A 21078-nucleotide genomic window follows, 5' to 3' on the forward strand; every position below is an offset into this window, starting at 1 on the left:
TGCTGGGATCCAGATTATTTCATTATAAATCCAAATGAGAAGCATGTTTTCCATGGCTGCTTGTTGAAGATGCCCTTTTGATGTATGTTCTTGCATCAGAGATGAAAACCAGCATGGCTAGATGATGAGGTTCAGGGGGAGAGGAGCCAAACAGATGCACTTCAGAAGATGAACCTTCAATCTTGGATTTACTTAGCTCATTTCCTAGTGTCCCTGCACTACCCGGGTGATGGATGTGCTTTACTTGCGGGATCCTACACTGAATATATTTCTAAACATTTCTTTCGTGCTTCCTTCTGTTGCTCTCATCCCATTGCCAAGTTAATAGGTTTAAGGCAGTTTCATTTCCATACCATATGTTCTTTCATGCATTGTGGGGGATAATTATGCTTATGTATTTTACTTTACCATATGATGCCAATATGTAGTCTGCTTTTCAGGTAGCAGAGGTGGCCTACGTGTTCTCAGAGAAGCTCTGAGATGACTTCTGTTTTCTGTAAGTGCCATCTCCTGCTGTCTTTTAGAGCAGCCAGGAAGGATGATACCATGGATGTGAGGAGAGGGAGCTCTGCAGTCACTCTGGAAGTATTAGACTTACTTAACCCTTGAGCCTGCTAGTAGGAAGTTTCCTTGAAGAGCAACTTCCAAGCTGTTCTTTCGATAACATTAATTATTGGGAAGGACAAGAGTTCATGCAGTAGCTGTAAGTATTGCAGGGAATTTAAAGGATTGAAGCAAAGCAGGATCTTTCCTGCTTAAATCACCATTGCTAACTGTAAATATAAATTATAAATCTGAATGACGTACTCAGAGAAAGCACTTCCCAGTCTGTCTCGGGAAGGACACAATTCCCCCTCGTTTGACAAATGATGATGGGTGCCTGAGGAATGAACTCAGCTGCAACTGGGAGCTGCTGCTGGGGCTTCACTGTTGCCTGAATCACCAGAGCAATGTCCTGAAGTCAGCAAACGCAGCAGCATCTGGGTGGTACCATGTTGAAACGTTCTTTCTTTAAATGAATACAGTAGCTGGTTCCTGTTAGAGGTGAGCAGGTTGTCCTTAAGCTAAAGGTGTGACTGAAGTTTGGAGGAAAAAGTATGTGGTTGGGTTATTGGGTGGCTTAGGCTGGGAAATGTCCTCTTCCTTGTGCACATGCCCTTTGGGTTTGGGTTTTTTTAATTAAAATTGATGGAGCCTGATAGAATTCCAACCCCAATACCAGCGTGGTGCTGTTTGGGTTTTGTGTTGCTTAGAGAAGTTGGTATTTGCTCAGTTAGGTTTTCACTTGTTGAACTAGTGCAGAGAGAATGTTCATCTTCCCATAATGGATATTTTTTTTGCCACTTTTGTAGAAATGAATGTCCTTTAATCCGAATTATAAATTTGTGGTCTTGGTAGAAAAGTCTCAATGCTGTGAAAATAGAGCTGCTAAGAGCTGGTGTTAGAAAATACGTTGAAACGAAAAAGGAATTAGAAAGCGGTTGGTCTGTAATCACTTGGAGCTACTTCACAGTAAGAGATTTGATGGAATAGTTTGGGTTATTGAAGCTGAAACCTCTACCCAGTCAATTTTGGGACTGTGGCTGAGATTTAAGGGATACAGGGATAAAGGTGATAAGGGAGACATCCAAGGAGGGATGTGAATGGGTTAAATGATAAAATCAAGGACATTGATTTGAAAGACACAAGGAACATAGAAAATCCCTGAAGGTCCAGTGTAAAGTCAATGAGGATATCAGAATGCAACAAATAGGTTCCAGTGTGTCTTCTCAGACCCCAAAGAGCTTAAGAAACATCGATGCCCTAAATATTTGGGGAAACTTTAGATGGTTTTGTGCCTGCAGCCAAGGCAGAGATAAGTGTAATCATCCTAAAGCGGTTAAATTGAATTTTTCTGTAAAAAGTGATTTTTGGGCTGAGGATGGAAAAATGGGAGAAGATAGGAAACAAGTTTTCTATCCTGAAAACTCAGCTGAATATCTGGTTTCTGATCCCAGCTGTGATCTGCGATTCTTGTGCATGCAATATAGGCAGACTTGGTATATCAGGGACAGCAGTTTATCGGTCGGGTTATGAGGGTGGGGCTGTTCTGAACAAAAAGAACTTTCCATACCATCTTATCTTTCAACAAAAATACAAACAGTAGATGTCAGTGATGGTAAAGAAAGATCTGTTTTGTTCCTCTGTGAGCACCTTGATTAGCAAGAACCTGACATTCATCTGATCAACTGAGACAAGTCCTTCAAACCTTTCTGTGTGAGCTCAATATAGAATCATAGAATGGTTTGGGTTGGAAAGAACCTTAAGCTCATCCAGTTCCAAGCCCTGCCCCGGGCAGGGACCCCTTCCACTGGAGCAGCTTGCTCCAAGCCCCTGTGTCCAACCTGTCCTTGAGCACTGCCAGGGATGGGGCAGCCACAGCTTCTCTGGGCACCTTGTGCCAGCGCCTCAGCACCTTCACAGTGGTATCTAACCTGAACTTCCCCTATTTCAGTTTGAACCCGTCACCCCTTGTCCTACCACTACAGTCCCTGATGAAGAGTCCCTCTCCAGCATCCTTGTAGCTCCCTTCAGACACTGGGAGCTGCTCTGAGGTCTCCACACAGCTTCTCTTGTCCAGGCTGAACAGCCCTAGTGTTCTCAGCCTGTCTTCATATAGGAGCTGCTCCAGCCCCTGATCATCCTTGTGTCCTCCTCTGGACTTGCTCCAACAGCTCCGTGTCCTTCTTCTGTTGGGGACACCAGAACTGCACACAGTGCTCCAAGCAGGGTCTCACAAGAGCAGAGGGGCAGGATCACCTCCCTGACCTGCTGCTCACGCTCTGGGGATGCAGCCCAGCACACGGGTGGCCCAGGACACGGATGTGTCTTGTAATTTCCTTTTTAGTGCATTTTTAATTTTTCCATAGTGTTCCATGGGAATCTGCAGGAGTCCCGTGCCCACACCTCCTCCCCACTGTGCTCCTGCTGGCAGCTCACCTTGGGAGCTCTCAGTGTGTCATACAAGCTCTGTGTCTCTGTGTGCCTGATGAGAGCTGAGAGGGAGCATCTGCTGTGGGATGGAGCTGTTGTTGCTGCAGGGCCGTGGTAGAGAGTGGGGCTGCTTGTATGTTATGGCCTTGGGCAGCTGCCTGTTCTGTCCTAATGCTTCTAATTCTGCTGGTGAAATGGAGTGCAAATAATTGCAAAACCCAATAGGTTAAATCTTCTGATTTTTGCAATTATTTTATTGCTGATCCCCTCTTTATTTCCCGCCCTCCCCCCTTCCACAATGACCTTGCTTTGCCTCCAGCAAGAGAATGGAGCTCATTTTGTTGACTTGTCTTTTTAAATACTCGTTATTGGATTTACCTGACCTCTTTTTCCTGATGTGGGGAGTTGTGCTGGCCTTGTGCCAGTGGAATAATTCACTGTAGTCTGAAAGCCTTGGGTTAAAATGCTTTACTTCCCCCTCACCTAACTCCTGCTGGAAATAAAATGATTCTCCTGAGGCTTAGGGCCATGCTGATTTACTTGGGAGGATAAGCATTTGGAAATTAATCCTGTGAGTATGAGAAAGATAGAGAAGATGCATGCACAAGACTGAGAATATTTCAGCTGAAATATTTGCAATGTTGCTGACTATAAATAAAAACATAATAACTTGAGAAAATAAGTAATGTTCTTTAGGCAGGGTCTTGGAAGGTGGTTTTGTATTGGCTTAGGGTGAGGTTTGTGATCTTACATCATCTTTTAAAGTTGCAAAAAGCACAGTTTCTCTTTTATGATCTATGTTTGGTTCTCATCAGCCAGATTCTAGTATCGGGGAAAATGCCATGTATTTTCTAGGTGATGATGTGCTTGTGGAAAGCTATTTAGATCTGGATGTCATGGAGTGCCATCTCGGTTGTCCTTCCTGTAAACAGAAGCTAGCAATGAAACCAGCTGTGTTATCTGAGCCTGTTCGCTATAACCTGTGTTGCATTTCAGATAACACACAGCTGACCTCAGCTCTGTCCTGTCCCTTTCCAAGGGCAGGGACACAGGGCTGGTGCTGGGATTTGTCCTCAGTACAGCTCCAGCTGTGGGGCCACTCCAGGGCATGAGGTGGGGGAGATGTGCTGGGATGGAGAGATGCCCACTGGTCCTTGCTTGGGTTTGGGGGAACTCATGGTCTTAGTAAAGCCAGCTGTGTGCTCGTGTTCCTCATGACTACACACTGATGTCCAATACACCTGAGAGAATATTATGACATTGGGCAACATTTTTTAAACTGGGGTCTGCTTATGGAAATAAATAGTTTCTGAGGGTCAGAGCAGATGGAAAGTCCCCTACAGAAACAGGGGAATGTTGTGAGGACCTCACTTGCTGTAACAAGCTCTTCTCCTGGGACTTTCAGAGACAGAAACCAAGGTCTAGAAGTGGTTTCAGGCTCATGGAAGCTGTTTGGTTGCTCCCTAATTTAAAGCTCAGAATAATTAGGAAAAAAACAAAACAAAAAACTCTTCAAGAAACGTGATCCTTACGTTTAGAATCAGGTTTTCACTGCAGATTTGGTAAATACAGAGTTGTCTTTTTGTGTTACTGTTGGCATCTTTAAACAAGCAAAACCAGTGTCTAAGCCATACTGCTAATACTCTTTACAAGGGAAAAGGCTTAAACCCCACATGTACTGCAGTTTCTGGAGGGATGTCTGTGTTCCGTCTCCTGTGTCAGGTGGAGTTGATGGTCTTCCATACGGAGATACAGAGATTACTGTGTGTTTAGTGGGGAGAGGCCCCTCTGCTTCCCCTTGAACATGGAAGAGAAATATTGGGAGAGACAGATCAGCACATGGTGGGAAGCAAAAAGGGAGAGGCCCTGATGAGTTTCTCTGGGAATAACCCTGCAATTGAAGCTAATAGTCCCTGAAGAATCACTTTTTGATGTTCAGACCCCAAATATCCCAGGGGAGGCTTTAGATTTATAGGAGATTTCAAAAAAAACCTGAATATATAAGGTAGAAGAGAGCTTTATTTCAGCCTGTGTGGCACGCCATTCACGTTAGTGTGAGGAGGCACTGCTGCAGTAAGGGAAACGCTGTCCCCAGAGCCGCTTTGAGAGCTGCCTGTGGTAAATGCACAGACACATGTCAAGGAAGCAGTTTGGCTTCTGGCCTAAAAGAGTTTCTTTCTCCCTGTGATGTTTCTACTTGGGATGTGCAATAACTGAGATGTTTAATACTTGCTGCTGCAGGCTTTCATCTTATTTCTTAAAGCAGCTGAGGCTATTTGGCCTCTGTCAGTGTAGACTGTCCTGAGCTGTGTGCTCAAGGACCATTGGTTTTCCATTTGTTAATCACAGAACCCCAGACTGGTTTGGGTTGGAAGGGACCTTCAAGCTCATCCAGTTCCAGCCCCCTGCCCCGGGCAGGGACCCCTTCCACTGGAGCAGCTTGCTCCAAGCCCCTGTGTCCAACCTGGCCTTGAGCACTGCCAGGGATGGGGCAGCCACAGCTTCTCTGGGCACCCTGTGCCAGCGCCTCAGCACCCTCACAGGGAAGAGCTTCTTCCTTATATCTAACCTGAACTTCCCCTGTTTCAGTTTGAACCCATCACCCCTTGTCCTATCAATACAGTCCCTGATGAAGAGTCCCTCCCTAGCATCTTTGTAGCCCCCTTCAGACACTGGAAGCTGCTCTGAGGTCTCCATGCAGCTTCTCTTCTTCAGGCTGAACAGCCCCAATGTGCTCCTGCAAAAGAAGGTGCTCAAGCCTCTGGTCATCTTCATTGCCTGCTCTGGACTTGCTCCAACCCCCCCTTCTTACTCAGGATGGGAGAGTCATCCTCCTAAAGACATGGAAGTACAAGACACTGAGCAGAAAGAAAAAAGCAAATACGTTGTGCTGGTTTGAGCTGAATATGCTTGATTTTAACTTGTGCCCACTGAAGCACTGAAATCACTGTCAGTCTTGTGAATACTCCTATTTTTGCTGCTTGATCTCCAAAGAAACCAGATCTTCAACCTCCAGACGAGATGGGTTTTTATCGGAGAATACACTGAGATTCAGACTGTTGCCTTGATCAGCTCAGTTCTGACCTTACTGAATTAATAGAATGATTTAAAACCAAACCAATTCCAGAATGTGCTTTTGAGCTTTATTTGCTCAACAGCTGCCTTCCTCTGCTACCCTGTTTTGTGTCAAGCTCCAGCTTGGCTGGTTAAGGTAGGTGTTACCCAAGTGCGAGGATCATAAAATCATGGAATGCCTAATGGAATTCCTAATCCTTATCGGTGATGTAAAATTAGCAAAAGGCATATGAACCCCCCCAAACCAGCTTTAAATCACCCAGAGGATATCAGAGGCATCCTAAAGACATGTTCATTGTGGCAGTGTGCTGTGTCACTGCAGCTGCTGTAGATCCTTGGTCCTTATTTCATTTCCAAAGGTGAGTTATGACTTCCCTAATGGATGCATCGATTCCCTGGTGCCAGCTCATGGCCATCACTGAGCTGCAGACTTCAGTCAGCAGATCTGCTCTGTCAAGAAAAGCAATACTTGATAACCTGAATTTAGAAGAAAGTGACTATTCAGAATAATCTGAATTTAGGAGCAATGTTCAGCTCGTCCAGGGCTGTAGCTCTCATTAAAAGGGCAGTCCATGCTTGGTCAAGCATTTGTCTTTCATACGTGTTGTGTTTGGATGCTTGCACTGATCTAGCACTGACCATCCATCCACAGTACTTTGTCTGGGAAAGCAAACACTGTGCACTCATTGGAGTTTCTCCTTTTCTGCTGTTCTTTTAAATCAAGGGGTCTTTTCCAGGATATTCCAATGCTTGTTTGAACCGAGCATATAAAAAGTGGGCTTTGGTGACAGGGCCTTCCATCTTGCAGAGGATGACAACCTAACTAGTGCCTCACATCCATTGTACACAGTGCAGCTGGACTCCCTCCTGGGTGTTTGCTCCTGGACAAGCAGTGGAGGTGGAAACTTTCTCCCTGTTGCCATAATGTGCCTCTGTATATTCAAAGGATCTTTAACTCCCCAAATAATCTTGTCCCATAGTCATCCTGTTCTTGCATTCCCTATTAAAAAGGTCAGGAGCAATGCCAGGTTAGCATTTAGTTTGCTTAGTCCTTTGCATGAATTCACAGCTTCTTTCAGGGCTCTCATGAACGATTGAAGCAGCTGTTGGTGCAGCTACAGAATTCAGAAACAAAAGAAAAATTTGGGGGAAAAAAAAGGAATATTTGCATAGGAAACTTTGCCCCTGTTTGGGAGAAGGGGACAAGAAGATGAGGTGCAGTATGGAGATCCGTGCTTAAAGTCCTGACTGTGCACACAGTGGTGGAATATATAATGTATATAAAGGTATATGATGTAGGTGGTATTTTAAACAAGCTGTCCCTTCAGTTTTATAATATCAATATTATTTAATGACTATCAGCCTTGAAATGTTTTGCCATGCATTATTAAACACTTGGATAGATCCCCTTTTTTCCTTCCTTTTTCAATGATGTTTTCAAAGCACTCCAAAGCTGGTGTTTTCGGGTGCTGACAATAACTATTTTTAGTGAAGCTGTCATCTATTATTCAAGACATTTTTCAGTACTTCTTGGCTTGGAAGAAGACTTGGTTTTGGTTTCATGTCTTGCTGCGTTCAGAACAGCCTTGTTCAAGTTTAAAAGCCACGCTTGTGTTGTGGCGCTTACCTGACAGCTTCAGTTTGAGATGGAATGGATTGTTTTGTGGTTAGTCTAACTGCAGCATCCTATTTGTGCCCTTGCTTGTAAATGATCTTAATCTGTGGGATGAATATTTTTTATAAATATGCCTTTTAGAGGAAAAAGACTGTTTTTTTTTTTTTAATTTATTTTTTTTCATAACCTAGTTGCTGGAACTCATGTTTAAAATATGAATCACCCTGTTTGGGTGGGTTTGTTTGGAGTTTTGGGGTTTTTTTGCTTCGTAAGGTAACCAAGCAGATCTGGCAGTACAGTTTCAATATTATTTTGCCTTTGATCCTTAATTGCACATCACTGAATGCTTAAAATCTCTTCTTTATGCCAGCTGGGCTATATAGAGAGCATACAGGTTGCTTCCAGTCTGTGGATAACGAGACTGGCTACCTGGCACCCTCGTGGACTGGGGGGAAGGAAGGTGCTTTCATGTTGGTGTCCTGAGTTTTGCACAGTTCTGCACTGGAAAGGAGCACTGATTTTTGTAGGATTTTTAAGTGCTCAGGAGTAGAATCTACTTGTATGATCTGGCTATACAGGACAAAGTTCTAAAACATATATGGGTATAGGTGAAGTGATACATGTATGTATATATGTATAGATGAAGTGATGCACTAAGCTGTTTTGGATGCTGAACTTCGAGAGGAGATGGGTAATGTGTGGCATCATCTGTTCCTTAACCATGAACCTGAATCTAGTCGGGAGCAGCTGCTACCTTCCTGACAAGGCTGCTGTCTGCTGCTGGAGGCTGGCTTTCATTTGCTGCAGCAAAGCTGATGCTCTGTGGGGAAATGATTTCATCTGCAGATGGAAATGGGAAGGAGGTGGAAGCAGAAGCGGTGGAGGGAGGACAGGGCTCACGTGTGTTCTGCAGTCAGCTGAGGGGTGCCTCAACTGACAACAAGAACAAGAATGGGCTTGTGTGGAAGCCTGGGGGGGATTTGTGTTTAGGAATAAGAGTTATAGCAGAAGAAACCCTGGCTGGCAGATGCCAGCAGCTGCAGGAGGAGGTGCACATGGTACTGGAAGAATATGGACTTCCAAAAAGAGCTTTATTCCTATGCAGATGCTGAAGGGAAGATGAATCGCGGTGTCACTTAAAGATCATGGGCAGAGCAGGAGACCTGGGGAGCTGGCTGTTTAAACTCTCCTTCATTAAAAGCTGTGCTTTACCTAAAATGTTACAAAATGGGATTTGGCTCCTGACCTGCTTTGTATCATTCATTTTAATCCTGAGGAGTATATATGCTACCAGTAGGAAGGTGGGAAACGTCTTTTTGGCAGCAGGGAAAACTGAGGTTTTGTGTTGCTGGGTCACCAGGAGCAGGCAGGTAATACTTTTTGTGAAATGCAATAGTATTGCATTTGGAACAGTGGAAAACTTAATTTGAAGCAGGTTGTTTGCCAAAAAGAGTTTTCAGTGAGAAGGCTTTTACATCATCCCTTTCTTGGTATTGGTGCTGGCCGTAATCCTCCAGAAAATTAGGAAAATAACATCAGTAACAGCATTATTGTATCTTCCCCAGCACTAGGATGCTTAAATGTGACTTTGTGCTTAAACTGTATTACCTTCTTCCAGGCAACTGAAGTGCTTTTAAGACTACAGGAAAACATCTGAAATTATTGAGGTATTACTTGAGCCAGTATTCAAAACTATGGTTATCCAGTTATGGACATTCAGTTATGTAAGTTGTCCCTAATTTTTACTTTTAAGGGAAATACAGCATGGGAATTGTCGCTTCCAAAGTGGCTTCATGTGTATTTTGCTGCATGTGGGGGCTCCAGCAAGGCTAAGAAGTGTTGGGCTGTCTTGGCTCATGCTGGAAGTGGATTGGAGCAGGGAGCGACAATGCTCTGCTTGGGCAACGTGTTCTTGGGCAGCAGTTGTCCCTGCTGGGCAGCGTGGTTCTTTGAGTCAAAAAGATCCTTTCAAAAGGATCAATACACTGATATATCAATATATATTGATATCAGTGTATCAATTGATCAGTATATCAATATATATTGATACATGTAAATGGATATACTGATGTCTATCAATATATATCCATATATCAATATTAAACATACATTATGATGAAATTGCCATGTGAGAAATTGCTTCTTGATTATAACATATAACAATGTAAATTGTTTTTAATAAGTTACCATTTATTTCCCTTATCTTCATGAGCCCCCACCACAAGAGGGATGTGCATCCATTAGGTTGAGTCCAGAGGGCATGGAGATGCTGCAAGGGCTGGAGCAGCTCTGCTCTGGAGCCAGGCTGAGAGAGCTGGGCTGGGGCAGCCTGGACAAGAGAAGGCTCCTGAAGGGGAGACCTGAGAGCAGCTCCAGTGCCTAAAGGGGCTGCAGGAAACCTGGAGAGGGGCTTTGGGCAAGGGCCTATAGGGACAGGCCAAGGGGAATGGCTTGAACCTGCCCGAGGGGAGACTGAGCTGAGCTCTTAGGCAGAAGCTCTTCCCTGTGAGGGTGCTGAGGCGCTGGCCCAGGGTGCCCAGAGAAGCTGTGGCTGCCCCATCCCTGGCAGTGCTCAAGGCCAGGTTGGACACAAGGGCTTGGAGCAAGCTGCTCCAGTGGAAGGGGTCCCTGCCCGGGGCAGGGGTTGGAGCTGGGTGAGCTTGAAGGTCCCTTCCAACACAAACCAGTCTGGGATCTTATGAACGTTTCTATTGCGGCAGTACAGTGGCATTCAGGTGCCAGTGCTATGTGTTTGTGTAATACCAATTCTGGAAAGGATCTTTCTTAGCTCAGTTATTATTTCAGGTGTGATGTTTGTTGCAGCTTGAGGTGGTACTGGGGAGCTGCGCCGCAACCTTTCCGGCACAGCGGTGGTCATGTTTATCCTCTACCAATGTCTATAGCCTGGATTACGAAGGGGAAGGATGCCTTTATCTCCCCAGGTTTTGTTCTCTGAAGCTCTTGAGCTTGTCTGGGATAGAAGCATCTTCTCCTTAACACTGGTGGAATTCTTGGGCTCCAAGAAAGGTATGTTGTCCATGCATCTATTTTGGGGCTGGTGAGATGCTCCTCAGTGTGAACCTCTGTAGTCCTTGGCGAATTTTCTCCTCTCTAACACTTCATATGCTTCATTTTTAACAGGTTTGGGAGGATTTTTATGGTACACACTGTTCTTTTTTCAGACTCTGTACGTGAAATTTTTGGCTGCAAACAAAAATATAAATAGCCAGACATGTGCTTTGTGAGATAGTAAAATCTTGTGTCCATTTATGGTTTATACTGCTCTATCCCGGCTAGCTGCCTCCTCTCTGAGCTTGTAGGAATGTGTTATCTGACCTTGATCTATGCTTTTGGGATATCAGCTTGTTTCCAGTTGGGTTTGCAGAGACTGACCTACTCTATGGACGCCTGTAAGGAGCAAATCCAACCAACAAATGTGGAAAATGGGACATTTTGGCTGCTCACATGAACAGGATTTCAGTACTGGGGAGGGATGCTCTGTGAGGTGGCAATGGTTGGGGCACGTTTGTAAATGACAAATTCATCTTTGTATTTGAAACAGGGCCGTTGTGGCTCTGGCCAGTGACTGCTTAATTAGTCATTAGAAGAGGCAAAGCAACCTATAACAGTGATTCATCCCACTGGAAATCTCTAAACTTGAGGTATGCGAAGCACTCCCTTAGTTCCTGCCTTCTTCTTGGTCAGTCAGGCTATAGTTGTCCTTTGCCACATGAGGGATATGGGAGCAGCAGGTGTAAGTTAAACAGTGCCACCTTTTCCTTTGTAATCTCCTTTGAGTTTTTCAGTTTTATTTTTCTATATTATTACTTTGTGGCACAAGAAAGCCAAGGGAGCAGCTGGAGGACATGGGCTTCATTGCTGATGCTCATTTGTCAGAGTGAAGTTTCTCATGATGCTGGGAGAGAGAGAGAATTACCTTCCAAGCACTGTGTTCAGTGAGTACAATGAAACAGGCTGATTATTTTAGTACTTTAACACCACCCTTTATGTGTGGGGATGCTGCTTTCAGGAGGACAGCAGTGCTTCCAGAAGTCAAGATGCCGTGACTCAACCCAGGAGTACAAGAAAGAGGAACAGTCAAGTGAAGGGCAAGGTTTTGTTTGCGCCATTGTTTTGGGTCTCCCAGCATCATGCAGAAATGCTGTGACAGAAGTAAAGGGGAAATCTCTTCTCCCGTTCGGTTGCCTCAATCACAGGCCTCACCCATGCTCCCTGTAGTCCCTTTTAGTTTTATTTTAGGAAAACCTTTTTCCCCAGAGGGTGCTCAGGCATTGGAACAGGCTGCCCAGGGCAGGGCTGCAGGCCCCGGCCCTGCAAGTGTTCACACCCTGTATAGATGAGGCCTCAGTGCCATGGGGCAGTGGTGGCCTGGGCAGTGCTGGGGAACGGTTGGACTGGATGAGCTGAAAGGGCTTTTCCAACCTGGTTGATTCTGTGATTTCCCTTTTTTCTGCCCACATCCCTGCCTTCAGTTGCATCTCCAACCAGCGGGGCAGGAATCCCACAGACAAGAGCTTCATTCACTGTGTAGCTCTGATGAATTCCTTGGACGCTGATTCATCCCCTGCACAGAAGGTGCTTTGACCTTAAGGGGAAAAGTGAGTGATCGTGTTGTTATTCATATCCGAATTCAGTTCCTTGTTTGTCAGAACCGTTTGCAATGACCTCAAGGAGTAATTAATTTTGCAACAGCTTTTCCTGTAAGTTTTTGGTTTTAGCTGGGTTTTTCTGTTCTTCCCACTTTCATTTTGTGTCAGCTGCAAGTTGAAGCTGACAGATCTCCATATGAGGTCCATCAGCAAGAGTGTGGTGAACAGGCAGCACCATCCTCACCCATCTCCAGCTGCCAGGAGAGGAGCCATTGAGTGGTTGTTGTACCAAATCATATCAGTATCAAAACCTCAAGACTTGGGGTAGTTCCAGGCTCAGGAAGAGATTATCATCTACTGAAGTGCTTTATGTATCCATGGGCCTCTTAAATAGCAAGAGGTATTAAGATAAAAGCGTAGGTAAACAGGAGAAGCTGGTAAGCTTAGGAACATCTTGGAAAACACTTGCAACCTATTTTAGGTTGCACGTAGTGTGGGCAACTTTACATCTTTGGGGATGATTTATATAGTTCGAGCTGTGTATTCACAGCTGCTTCTTTTATGTTCTGGGAATCCTGCTTGGAGGCTGAGTAGATATCTCTGGCTGTACTGGCATGACAGCGTGGGATCACCCCACCAGAGGCCTGGTGGGTAGCAGTGGCCAAGCAGTTTCTCCTTTTATTATGGCTCTTGACAGTAACAGCCAGAAACCACTTTACAGATCTGACTTGGACTGGGGGCATTGAGAAGGTTTATCTACAAAATCATTTGGGCTTGCAGAAGCTGAAGGGACGCAGATTTTTAGGTTCCCCCACATTTGCTTTGAAGTCTGAGCATGATAAAATGAATTTAGCAAGCAGGAGAGTTCTGGATTACAGAATTGGGACCTAATGGAAAAATTTTAGGGGGAGAAGAAAGAAACCACCAAACCATGTTTGTTCTTGGTGTTGCAGGAGGTGATGGATGGTTTGGTGCCTACAGGGGTTGTGTTTTGGTTGTGTGTCAGCACCCCATCGTGCCAGGTCCAGCTGGGACTTCTGTTGCTGCTGAGCATCTGTGAATGTCTCAGCTCCTGCTTTTGTTTTCTGTCTGTAATTTAGGTCATCTCACTGCATTGGTGTCTTGCTTCACTCCAAATAAGCTACACTGAAATTTATCCAAAAGAGTTTTTTTCTGTATATGGACAGTCTTGGAGTGCTGATGGTTTCTTTTCCCCATCCAAGCTTATCGTCTCTTTTGAAGAAGATGCTTTGAGTTGTGGTTACAAACATAGCTGAAGGTGTCCCTGGTCATTGCAGGAGGGTTGGACCAGTAGTGGTTGGACTTGATGATCTTAAAGGTCTTTTGAGATGGATCGACACAGATGATGAAGAGAAAATAATGAAGTTTCACTCCCATCAGCAAACAGTCAGAAGAGAAAAATCCGGTGAGAAGATGATAAAAAGGAGGGTGTTAAGCGTTATATCTGAAGGGGGCCTACAAAGATGCTGGAGAGGGACTCTTCATAAGGGACTGTAGTAATAGGACAAGGGGTGATGGGTTCAAAGTGAAACGGGGGAAGTTCAGGTTAGATATAAGGCAGAAGTTCTTCCTTGCAAGGGTGCTGAGGTGCTGGCACAGGGTGCCCAGAGAAGCTGTGGCTGCCCCATCCCTGGCAGTGTTCAAGGCCAGGTTGGACACAGGGGCTTGAAGCAAGCTGCTCCAGTGGAAGGAGTCCCTGCCTGTGGCAGGGGGTTGGAACTGGATGGTCTTAAGTTCCCTTCCAACCGAAACCAGTCTGGGACTCTATGATTATATAAATGATCAAATGGACTGACATGTAAAACTGCAGTGACCACTGAGACACTGAGCACCTACATGAGCTTTTCTAGTAGTTCTTACAGCCGCAGCCGTCACAGATATGTCAGTAGCATCAGTTTTGATGGCACAGGGTTGTTATTTCAGAGACTAGCAGCACGAGGCTGTTTGCTGCTGCAGGAGAGGAATTTGGAGGGCCCTTGTGCCACTGTATTCAGATTAGGCAGTAAAGTGTGTTTGAATTGGCCCATTCTTTATCAGAGTTTTTAGTTTTATCTCTTTGAGGAATTCCTGCCCACATGGTATGTGATGTGACGTACCTATGGATGGAGAAATCCAGGCTCTCTTGAGCAGCCGAGCCTGTTACAACTGCCTGAGGACTGGCAACAGGGAGAAGGTTTTGCTGTTTTTGCAGGCCCTCATCTGGGTTATGGGGTGTTATAGTAAAACCAAATGAACTTTGCTTCCAGAATTGCCCCTTTAGCAGCCTCCACACTGACACTCATCTTTAGTTCTTCCAAATCATCCGATATTTGGCAAACTCTGTCAGTGACTTCAGGCTTTGGCTGTCACAGATTATTTATGATGGGGACTGATGCTTCCAGTGGAGGATTTATTTTGGACTTCTGCCATGTGTTGCTTGTGCTGTCCCTGAAAAGGGAAATACTGAGACTGAGCTTTCTGAATGGAAAAAGAAGAAATGGCATGACCTAGCCCTTCCGTTTGTTACCTTTGCACAGGTAACTGGGACATCCTCCTTTGTTTGATTTTCTACCAGAATAAGCCTTAGTAAAAACCAGCTCCCATTTCAAAACCACACACTCTATGTGGTGCTATATATGTTTAACTTGAAAAAGTACATTTGTTTATGTATATTAAACTGTGGCCAGCTAGCAAAAGATAGCATATAATGTAAAAGTGAACCATTCTGTACCAGTTTAGTGTCTACACAAAGCCCAGTTGACTGTTGTAGTTTTAGTAGCTTTTCCTGCTGCTAATTGGATTATTATTGGGATTTTTAGAAGGGCCTCTCATCTCCTTGGAGCTATGAATCTGCTTGGCTATGCAGGAGGACACAAGGCTTTGTTTGTAACCTCAGGTTTGGTGGGAGATGGTGCTTTTTGTGTTGCAAGTAAAATTATGATAGTAAAATTCAGCCACATCGGTGTGCAGGGTCAGTGTGAGTAAGAGTCTTCATCTGAACACAGAAAATGAAAAGGATCTAGAAACTACTAAGTTGTAAGTATTTTGTCTTCAAATGTCATCAGTTCTTCCTTTCACAGGCATGCATAGCCTGTGAATTTTGGCCAGTTTGCAATTATTTCTGACCTCTGAGGTCTGTATCATCTGCATTTCCATCTCCTGTGGGATCAGCATCCCAGTACTGCTGCCTTCAGCCTTGCCAAAGCCGGTACGTGAGTGAAGCGGCTGGTGGCAAAGCCATGTCCTTTTATAACCTGCCACTGTCTTGGGCACAGCATCAGGAAGACAGTAGCTTTTCTTTCCATCAGGCTATAAAACGACTTCAATGTAGCATCATTTTTAGATGTTCTCATTTAAATGTAACCCCAGAGCAACGCAAAGTGCCTTTAATTAAAATAGTATTAACTATTTGGCAACCCACAAATACTTCTTGGTGGTTTTTTTCTTGTTCCTTTTTAATTTTTTGTGTCCAAACACACAAATATTGTTAAATTAAAAAGTCCTGTAAAAGCCAGTGTAACAGCCTGCTTGCACAGTTGTCATCGGGAGAGCCTTTCTCCCTCACATATGGTAGTGACCTAATAACACCCGTTTCAGTGCAGTATTCTCTCCATACACTGCCTGTTTGATGCTGAGCAGAGCCAGGCTCATGTGCACCAGCTTTGGGAGACCACAAGCAATTATCTTCATTAACGTTTCTTTGAGCTAACATAATACTCCAGCCATGGTTAGTGTTATTAAAAGCAAAGCCTGTGGCACACCTCCTGTGATTTATAGGGCGCAAATTAACACCTCTTTGCTTTCTGACCTCTCCACATTTCTTAGTCATTAAGTGGGAAGCTTCTGGCGTTTGAGTGGTTTTGGAGGCAGGGAGGACTTGACTGTTCCATGATTCCACACTTACTGGGGCTTATAGCCTCTCCATGGGGCTCATGCCTGGCCCACAGTTCTGCTGGATTCAAGTTGTTTGGATGCAGAAGACAAAGATGTTTGTTATTGAGCGAGTCCCTGCTGTAGAGAAGCGAGGAGGAAAGCTTTTGGGTAGGTGTGGTGGAGCGGCCTGATGCTTTAGAGAGGATTTATTGAGCTTGCACACATTTAACAAGAGGGAGGGGGGAGAAGGGAAGGTTGGTTTGCTCAAGGTTACCAACTTGAAGTCCTGTTTGCAGTTCTCACGTGAGTCAGCAAGGCTTTGATACACTCTGATAACTTGAATAAAAATAGCCAGCCCTCTTGTTGTAAGCTTTGAAGTATAATCTTGATGAGGAATTATCTGGCTTAAGTGTGGTAGGCTTCCCCCCCCCCCCCCCCCCACTCCCTCCCCTCCTTCGTGAAGAAAAGCTGATGCTGGAGTCAGTAAGACAAAGAAAGCCCAACCCAGCACTTAACTGACATCATCCCTGTTGCATCTGTGCCTATAGTAAAGCTATAGGAAAGCAGTTGGAGCGCTTCCCAGTATATAATGTATGTGCTGCTACCAAGCCATGTGCTGTGAATCCCTGCCAGATATATTTCACTGTGACACATGGATTTCTTTGCTTCGAGTAGCGCGTGGCTGGGGATAATGCACTTTATGAAATCCTGGAGCGAGCAACAATGCAACATGAAACAATGTTTTTCATTCGAGGACCTGAGAAATCTTGTAGCAAATGAAACTAATCTCCAAATCCTTGTGTGGCTGTAGAGGAAGAGGGTGGTTGTGCTTGGAGTGAAGGTCTTGGATCTGGCTACATGGGAGGAGCACAAGGACAGGGTGACCTGACGTTGCTGCCTGACATATGCTTCCTAATGTTGAATAGCTGAAGCTCAGGAGCTCCCTGTACCTGAAGTGGGTTTTGACTTCATGTTTTGACCACTTTTGAGTGTTTTGTCAGTGCTGTCAGGGAACTCAGTTGTGAGGTCTTGGTCCTGTGGGGCAGTGCCCAAGGAAAAGCTCAAAGTGATACTTAACATTAGGATATGATCACATAAAGTTCTATCAGTATTAAATGCCTCCTGCCACTTTATTCCCAGATCCTGGCTTTGAGGGTCCTCTGCATTTCTTCATAGTTAACTTGTGTCTTTATATTGAAATAACTCTTAACATCTGCAAGGGTTTTAAGTTTCTTAGAACCAATTGGTGGAGAACTGAGGATCATTAACCCTGGAATTGCTTTCATTTGGTTTGGTGGTGGCTGTTGTCATCTTGCATTGATGATGTTTGAGAAATTAACTGCATCTAATTTGGTGCTGGAGATTTGTGTTGTGTGGTTCGTAAGCAGTATGGGAGAAATAGTGAGAATGTATGGGTGAGTTGGCTGGAATACTTCGTATCTAATGTCAGATATGGGCATCTCTGAAAAAGGCGAAATCCTGTTCTCTTTTCAGCCGTTGGTTTGGAATCCTCGTTTGCTTCCTCTAAGGCAATTGGTATTGTCACTTGTGTTGCTCCATTGCATCTCATGGTGTATATCAACTGGTTTCCAAGGATCCCTGCTGAGATAAAGCTAACCTATTTTTGTTCTGCTTTTTCTTGTTTAGTTCTGCTAGCATGATGACCTGACAAGATACAGAGGACAGTCCTGACTATGCAGCGCAGGTACTGATGGGAAAGGATCCAATATGAGTGTAAATGATGTTGGAGGAAGACGACGCTTTGAGGAGAGCGAGTACACGCTGCACATCTACCCTGGGAGCATCGCGGAGGGGACTATCTACTGCCCCATCACCGCCAGGAAAACGTCCACCGCTGCTGAGGTGATCGATTCTCTCATCAATAAACTTCAGCTTGAGAAGACAAAATGCTATGTTCTGGCCGAGGTGAAGGAGTTTGGGGGGGAGGAATGGATCCTCAACCCCACAGACTGCCCCGTCCAGCGCATGATGCTGTGGCCTCGCATGGCCCTGGAGAACCGCATCAGTGGCGAGGATTATCGCTTCCTCCTGCGGGAGAAGAACCTGGACGGGTCCATTCACTATGGGAGCCTCCAGTCCTGGCTGAGGGTGACGGAGGAGCGCCGCAGGATGGTGGAACGTGGCTTCCTTCCCCAGCCACAGCAGAAGGACTACGATGACTTGTGCAGCCTGCCAGACCTGAACGAGAAAACGCTCCTGGAGAATCTCAGAAACCGCTTCAAGCAAGAGAAAATCTACACCTACGTAGGCAGCATCCTCATAGTTATTAATCCGTTCAAGTTTCTGCCTATCTATAACCCCAAGTATGTCAAGATGTACGATAACCACCAGCTGGGCAAGCTGGAGCCCCATATTTACGCTGTGGCAGATGTGGCTTACCACGCCATGCTTCAGCGGAAGAAGAACCAGTGCATCGTGATTTCAGGAGAGAGCGGGTCAGGAAAGACACAGAGCACCAACTTTCTCATTCATCACCTCACCGCCCTCAGCCAGAAGGGATTTGCCAGTGGAGTAGAACAGATTATTCTTGGAGCTGGACCAGTGCTTGAGGTAAGATGAAATGATAGCAGCATGGAAACCCTTCAATGGTGAAAAAGTAAACCCTGAGTAATTATGATATGAATTGAGGGTTAGCTGCTCAATGGTGATACTGAAGTTACAACAGTATTAGCAGTAAAAGGAGTTGTGTTTTCGTCTATGGAATCCTACCTGCTCCATAAAAAAGCAAAATGAAATTAGAGTAAATGGCTTTTTTTGGCAGATGGTTTGTTTTCACTGAAGTGTTTTGTAGTATTGGTATATCCTGGTGACTTTTCAGTTTGCAAATGGAAATGAAAAAAGCCTTTCTTGAGTTATTAGCCTTTCTTTTAAGTTAGTAGCCTTTCTTTCGAGTGCCTTGAAAAGAGAATCCATTGCACATAGTGGTTTGGTAGTGTTTCATTTCTGGAGTTTCTGTGCACTCAGCTTCACTGGGGAAGAGATCAGAGGGAATTTACATGATCAATATTTTATTTCCCAATCATGAGTACTTGATTCAGTTACTTAATGAGGACTTTTCCTATGTGTGAAAGGGGGTGAGGTGAGCTGTACCCTTCGCTTTGCCAGATGTGGAACTCTAAACTGGGATACAAGCATTCATTAATTTCCCTTGAGTTTGCCCTGTAACGCTTTGCAGTGGTTTCCCTTAGAACAGGAGTTGTTGTGGAGTTGTGTTTGTTAAAGCCTGTCTGCACGTGGGTGAGGAGAACATCAGCTGCCGCCCTGCCATTGTTGTTCTTTGAATAAAGAGGTGGCCTGATGGCTGTGTGTTCTGCTCTTTAAAAAGGTGCTTTGGCTAAAGAACAGTAAAATTCATGGGGTTTGGGAGGTTTGTTTTCTGGTTTGAGAGGGGGTTTTGTAGACAAAGATCTCTATCCGTATTCCATTAATGAGTCTGAGGACTTGAGTCAGTTTCAGCTACTAGAGGAAGATGGGGAATCAGAGGAAGGACTAGTGCTCATAGGTGTCTCTGGGGAGTCAGAGGAAGGACTAGTGCTCATAGGTGTCTCTGGGGAATCAGAGGAAGGACTAGTGCTCATAGGTGTCTCTGGGGAGTCAGAGGAAGGACTAGTGCTCATAGGTGTCTCCAGGGAATCAGAGGAAGGACTAGTGCTCATAGGTGTCTCCAGGGAATCAGAGGAAGGACTAGTGCTCATAGGTGTCTCCGCTAAGGATAAGCCAACAGCTTCATTTTGCAAAGCCAACAAGGTTGTTTTCTGTTTTCATATCAGGTAGAATGGGCTGAACTGATTGAATGTGGAGTTAGCAAATGATTAACGGCATTCAGGATGGGCTTTGCTCTGAAAAAGCAGCAAAATTGTGTAGCAAGCTGAAGGTAAAGACATGAAAAAGTGACCCAATTAGGTGACTGCATGAATTCTGGAAAGCAGGTCTGAAAACTGTTGTATTCCGCCTCCAATCCTGTTATTTATACAAGACATTTGCATGTCTGTTTGGGTGTTGGTATGTTTTCTATTGTATCTGGTTGGACCAGAGTCCACTTCATAGCTCATACAATCATAAGATGAATCCCAGACTGGTCTGGGTTTGAACAGGACCTTAAAGCTCACCCAGCTCCAACCCCTGCCACGGGCAGGGACCCCTTCCACAGGAGCAGCTTGCTCCAAGCCCCTGTGTCCAACCCGGCCTTGAGCACTGCCAGGGATGGGGCAGCCACAGCTTCTCTGGGCACCCTGTGCCAGCGCCTCAGCACCCTCACAGGGAAGAGCTTCTGCCTAAGGTCTACTCCACCTCTCTAAAATCTAGTTCTCCCAAGTAGTGTCAGAGGGAGCATCTCTGTCTAGCTTAGATGTGCAGAGGTGCAGAAGAGAGATCTCCGTGAAAGAGAAGTTAGGAGGGAGTTTTGGGAATTGTATTTTTTTCTTTCAGGAATAGGTAAATAGTGTACTTGCTTCTTCCCAGGGCCTGTGTGTGTGCTGGGATTGGGTACAGGGAGGGATCCAGGAAGCCTCTTTGCTTTCCTTTCGCAACATCTGCAGCTGTTTTCAAGACAAAAAGAATCTGAATCATATCTGTTGGGGTTTTTCTGCTTTTGGAGCAGGAGTTTGCATTCCTGTCCCCTGGCAGCTGCACGGCTGCTGTTGTGCTGCTCACTGCTTCCAGCTCTCTTGGAGAAAGTGAGGATAATCCAGATGTTCTGCTCTGCAGCACCAGCCACAAATAGTCACAAATCACGCAGGCTTCTAGATAAAACATGCAGGCTTCTGCTTTTCCTTCCCTTCCTAAGTGTCCTCAAAAAGGGATGTTCAGAGGAGAGCAAAAAGGGATGTTCAGAGGAGAGCTGTTGGAAAGGGCTGTGTTACAGCCACCCGGTTGCAGAGTTGACCTTTTGCTTCCATGCGTTTGGGAAGT

The 21078-nt window shown here is 45.1% G+C and overlaps 1 protein-coding gene across 8 annotated transcripts in view; it reads left to right on the top strand.

Annotated features, from left to right (window-relative positions):
* MYO9A (myosin IXA) overlaps positions 1-21078 on the top strand; it is a 189282-nt gene that overhangs the window by 17508 nt on the left and 150696 nt on the right. For all 8 annotated transcript variants that reach the window (XM_065688147.1, XM_065688149.1, XM_065688150.1 and 5 more), the window contains exon 2: positions 17794-18717. In XM_065688147.1, coding sequence (XP_065544219.1) covers positions 17875-18717 — 843 coding nt within the window. In that variant the 5' untranslated portion in view covers positions 17794-17874. The remainder of the gene's footprint in view (positions 1-17793; positions 18718-21078) is intronic.

The sequence above is a fragment of the Lathamus discolor genome, chromosome 8, assembly GCF_037157495.1.
Source record: "Lathamus discolor isolate bLatDis1 chromosome 8, bLatDis1.hap1, whole genome shotgun sequence".
Taxonomy (NCBI): domain Eukaryota; kingdom Metazoa; phylum Chordata; class Aves; order Psittaciformes; family Psittacidae; genus Lathamus; species Lathamus discolor.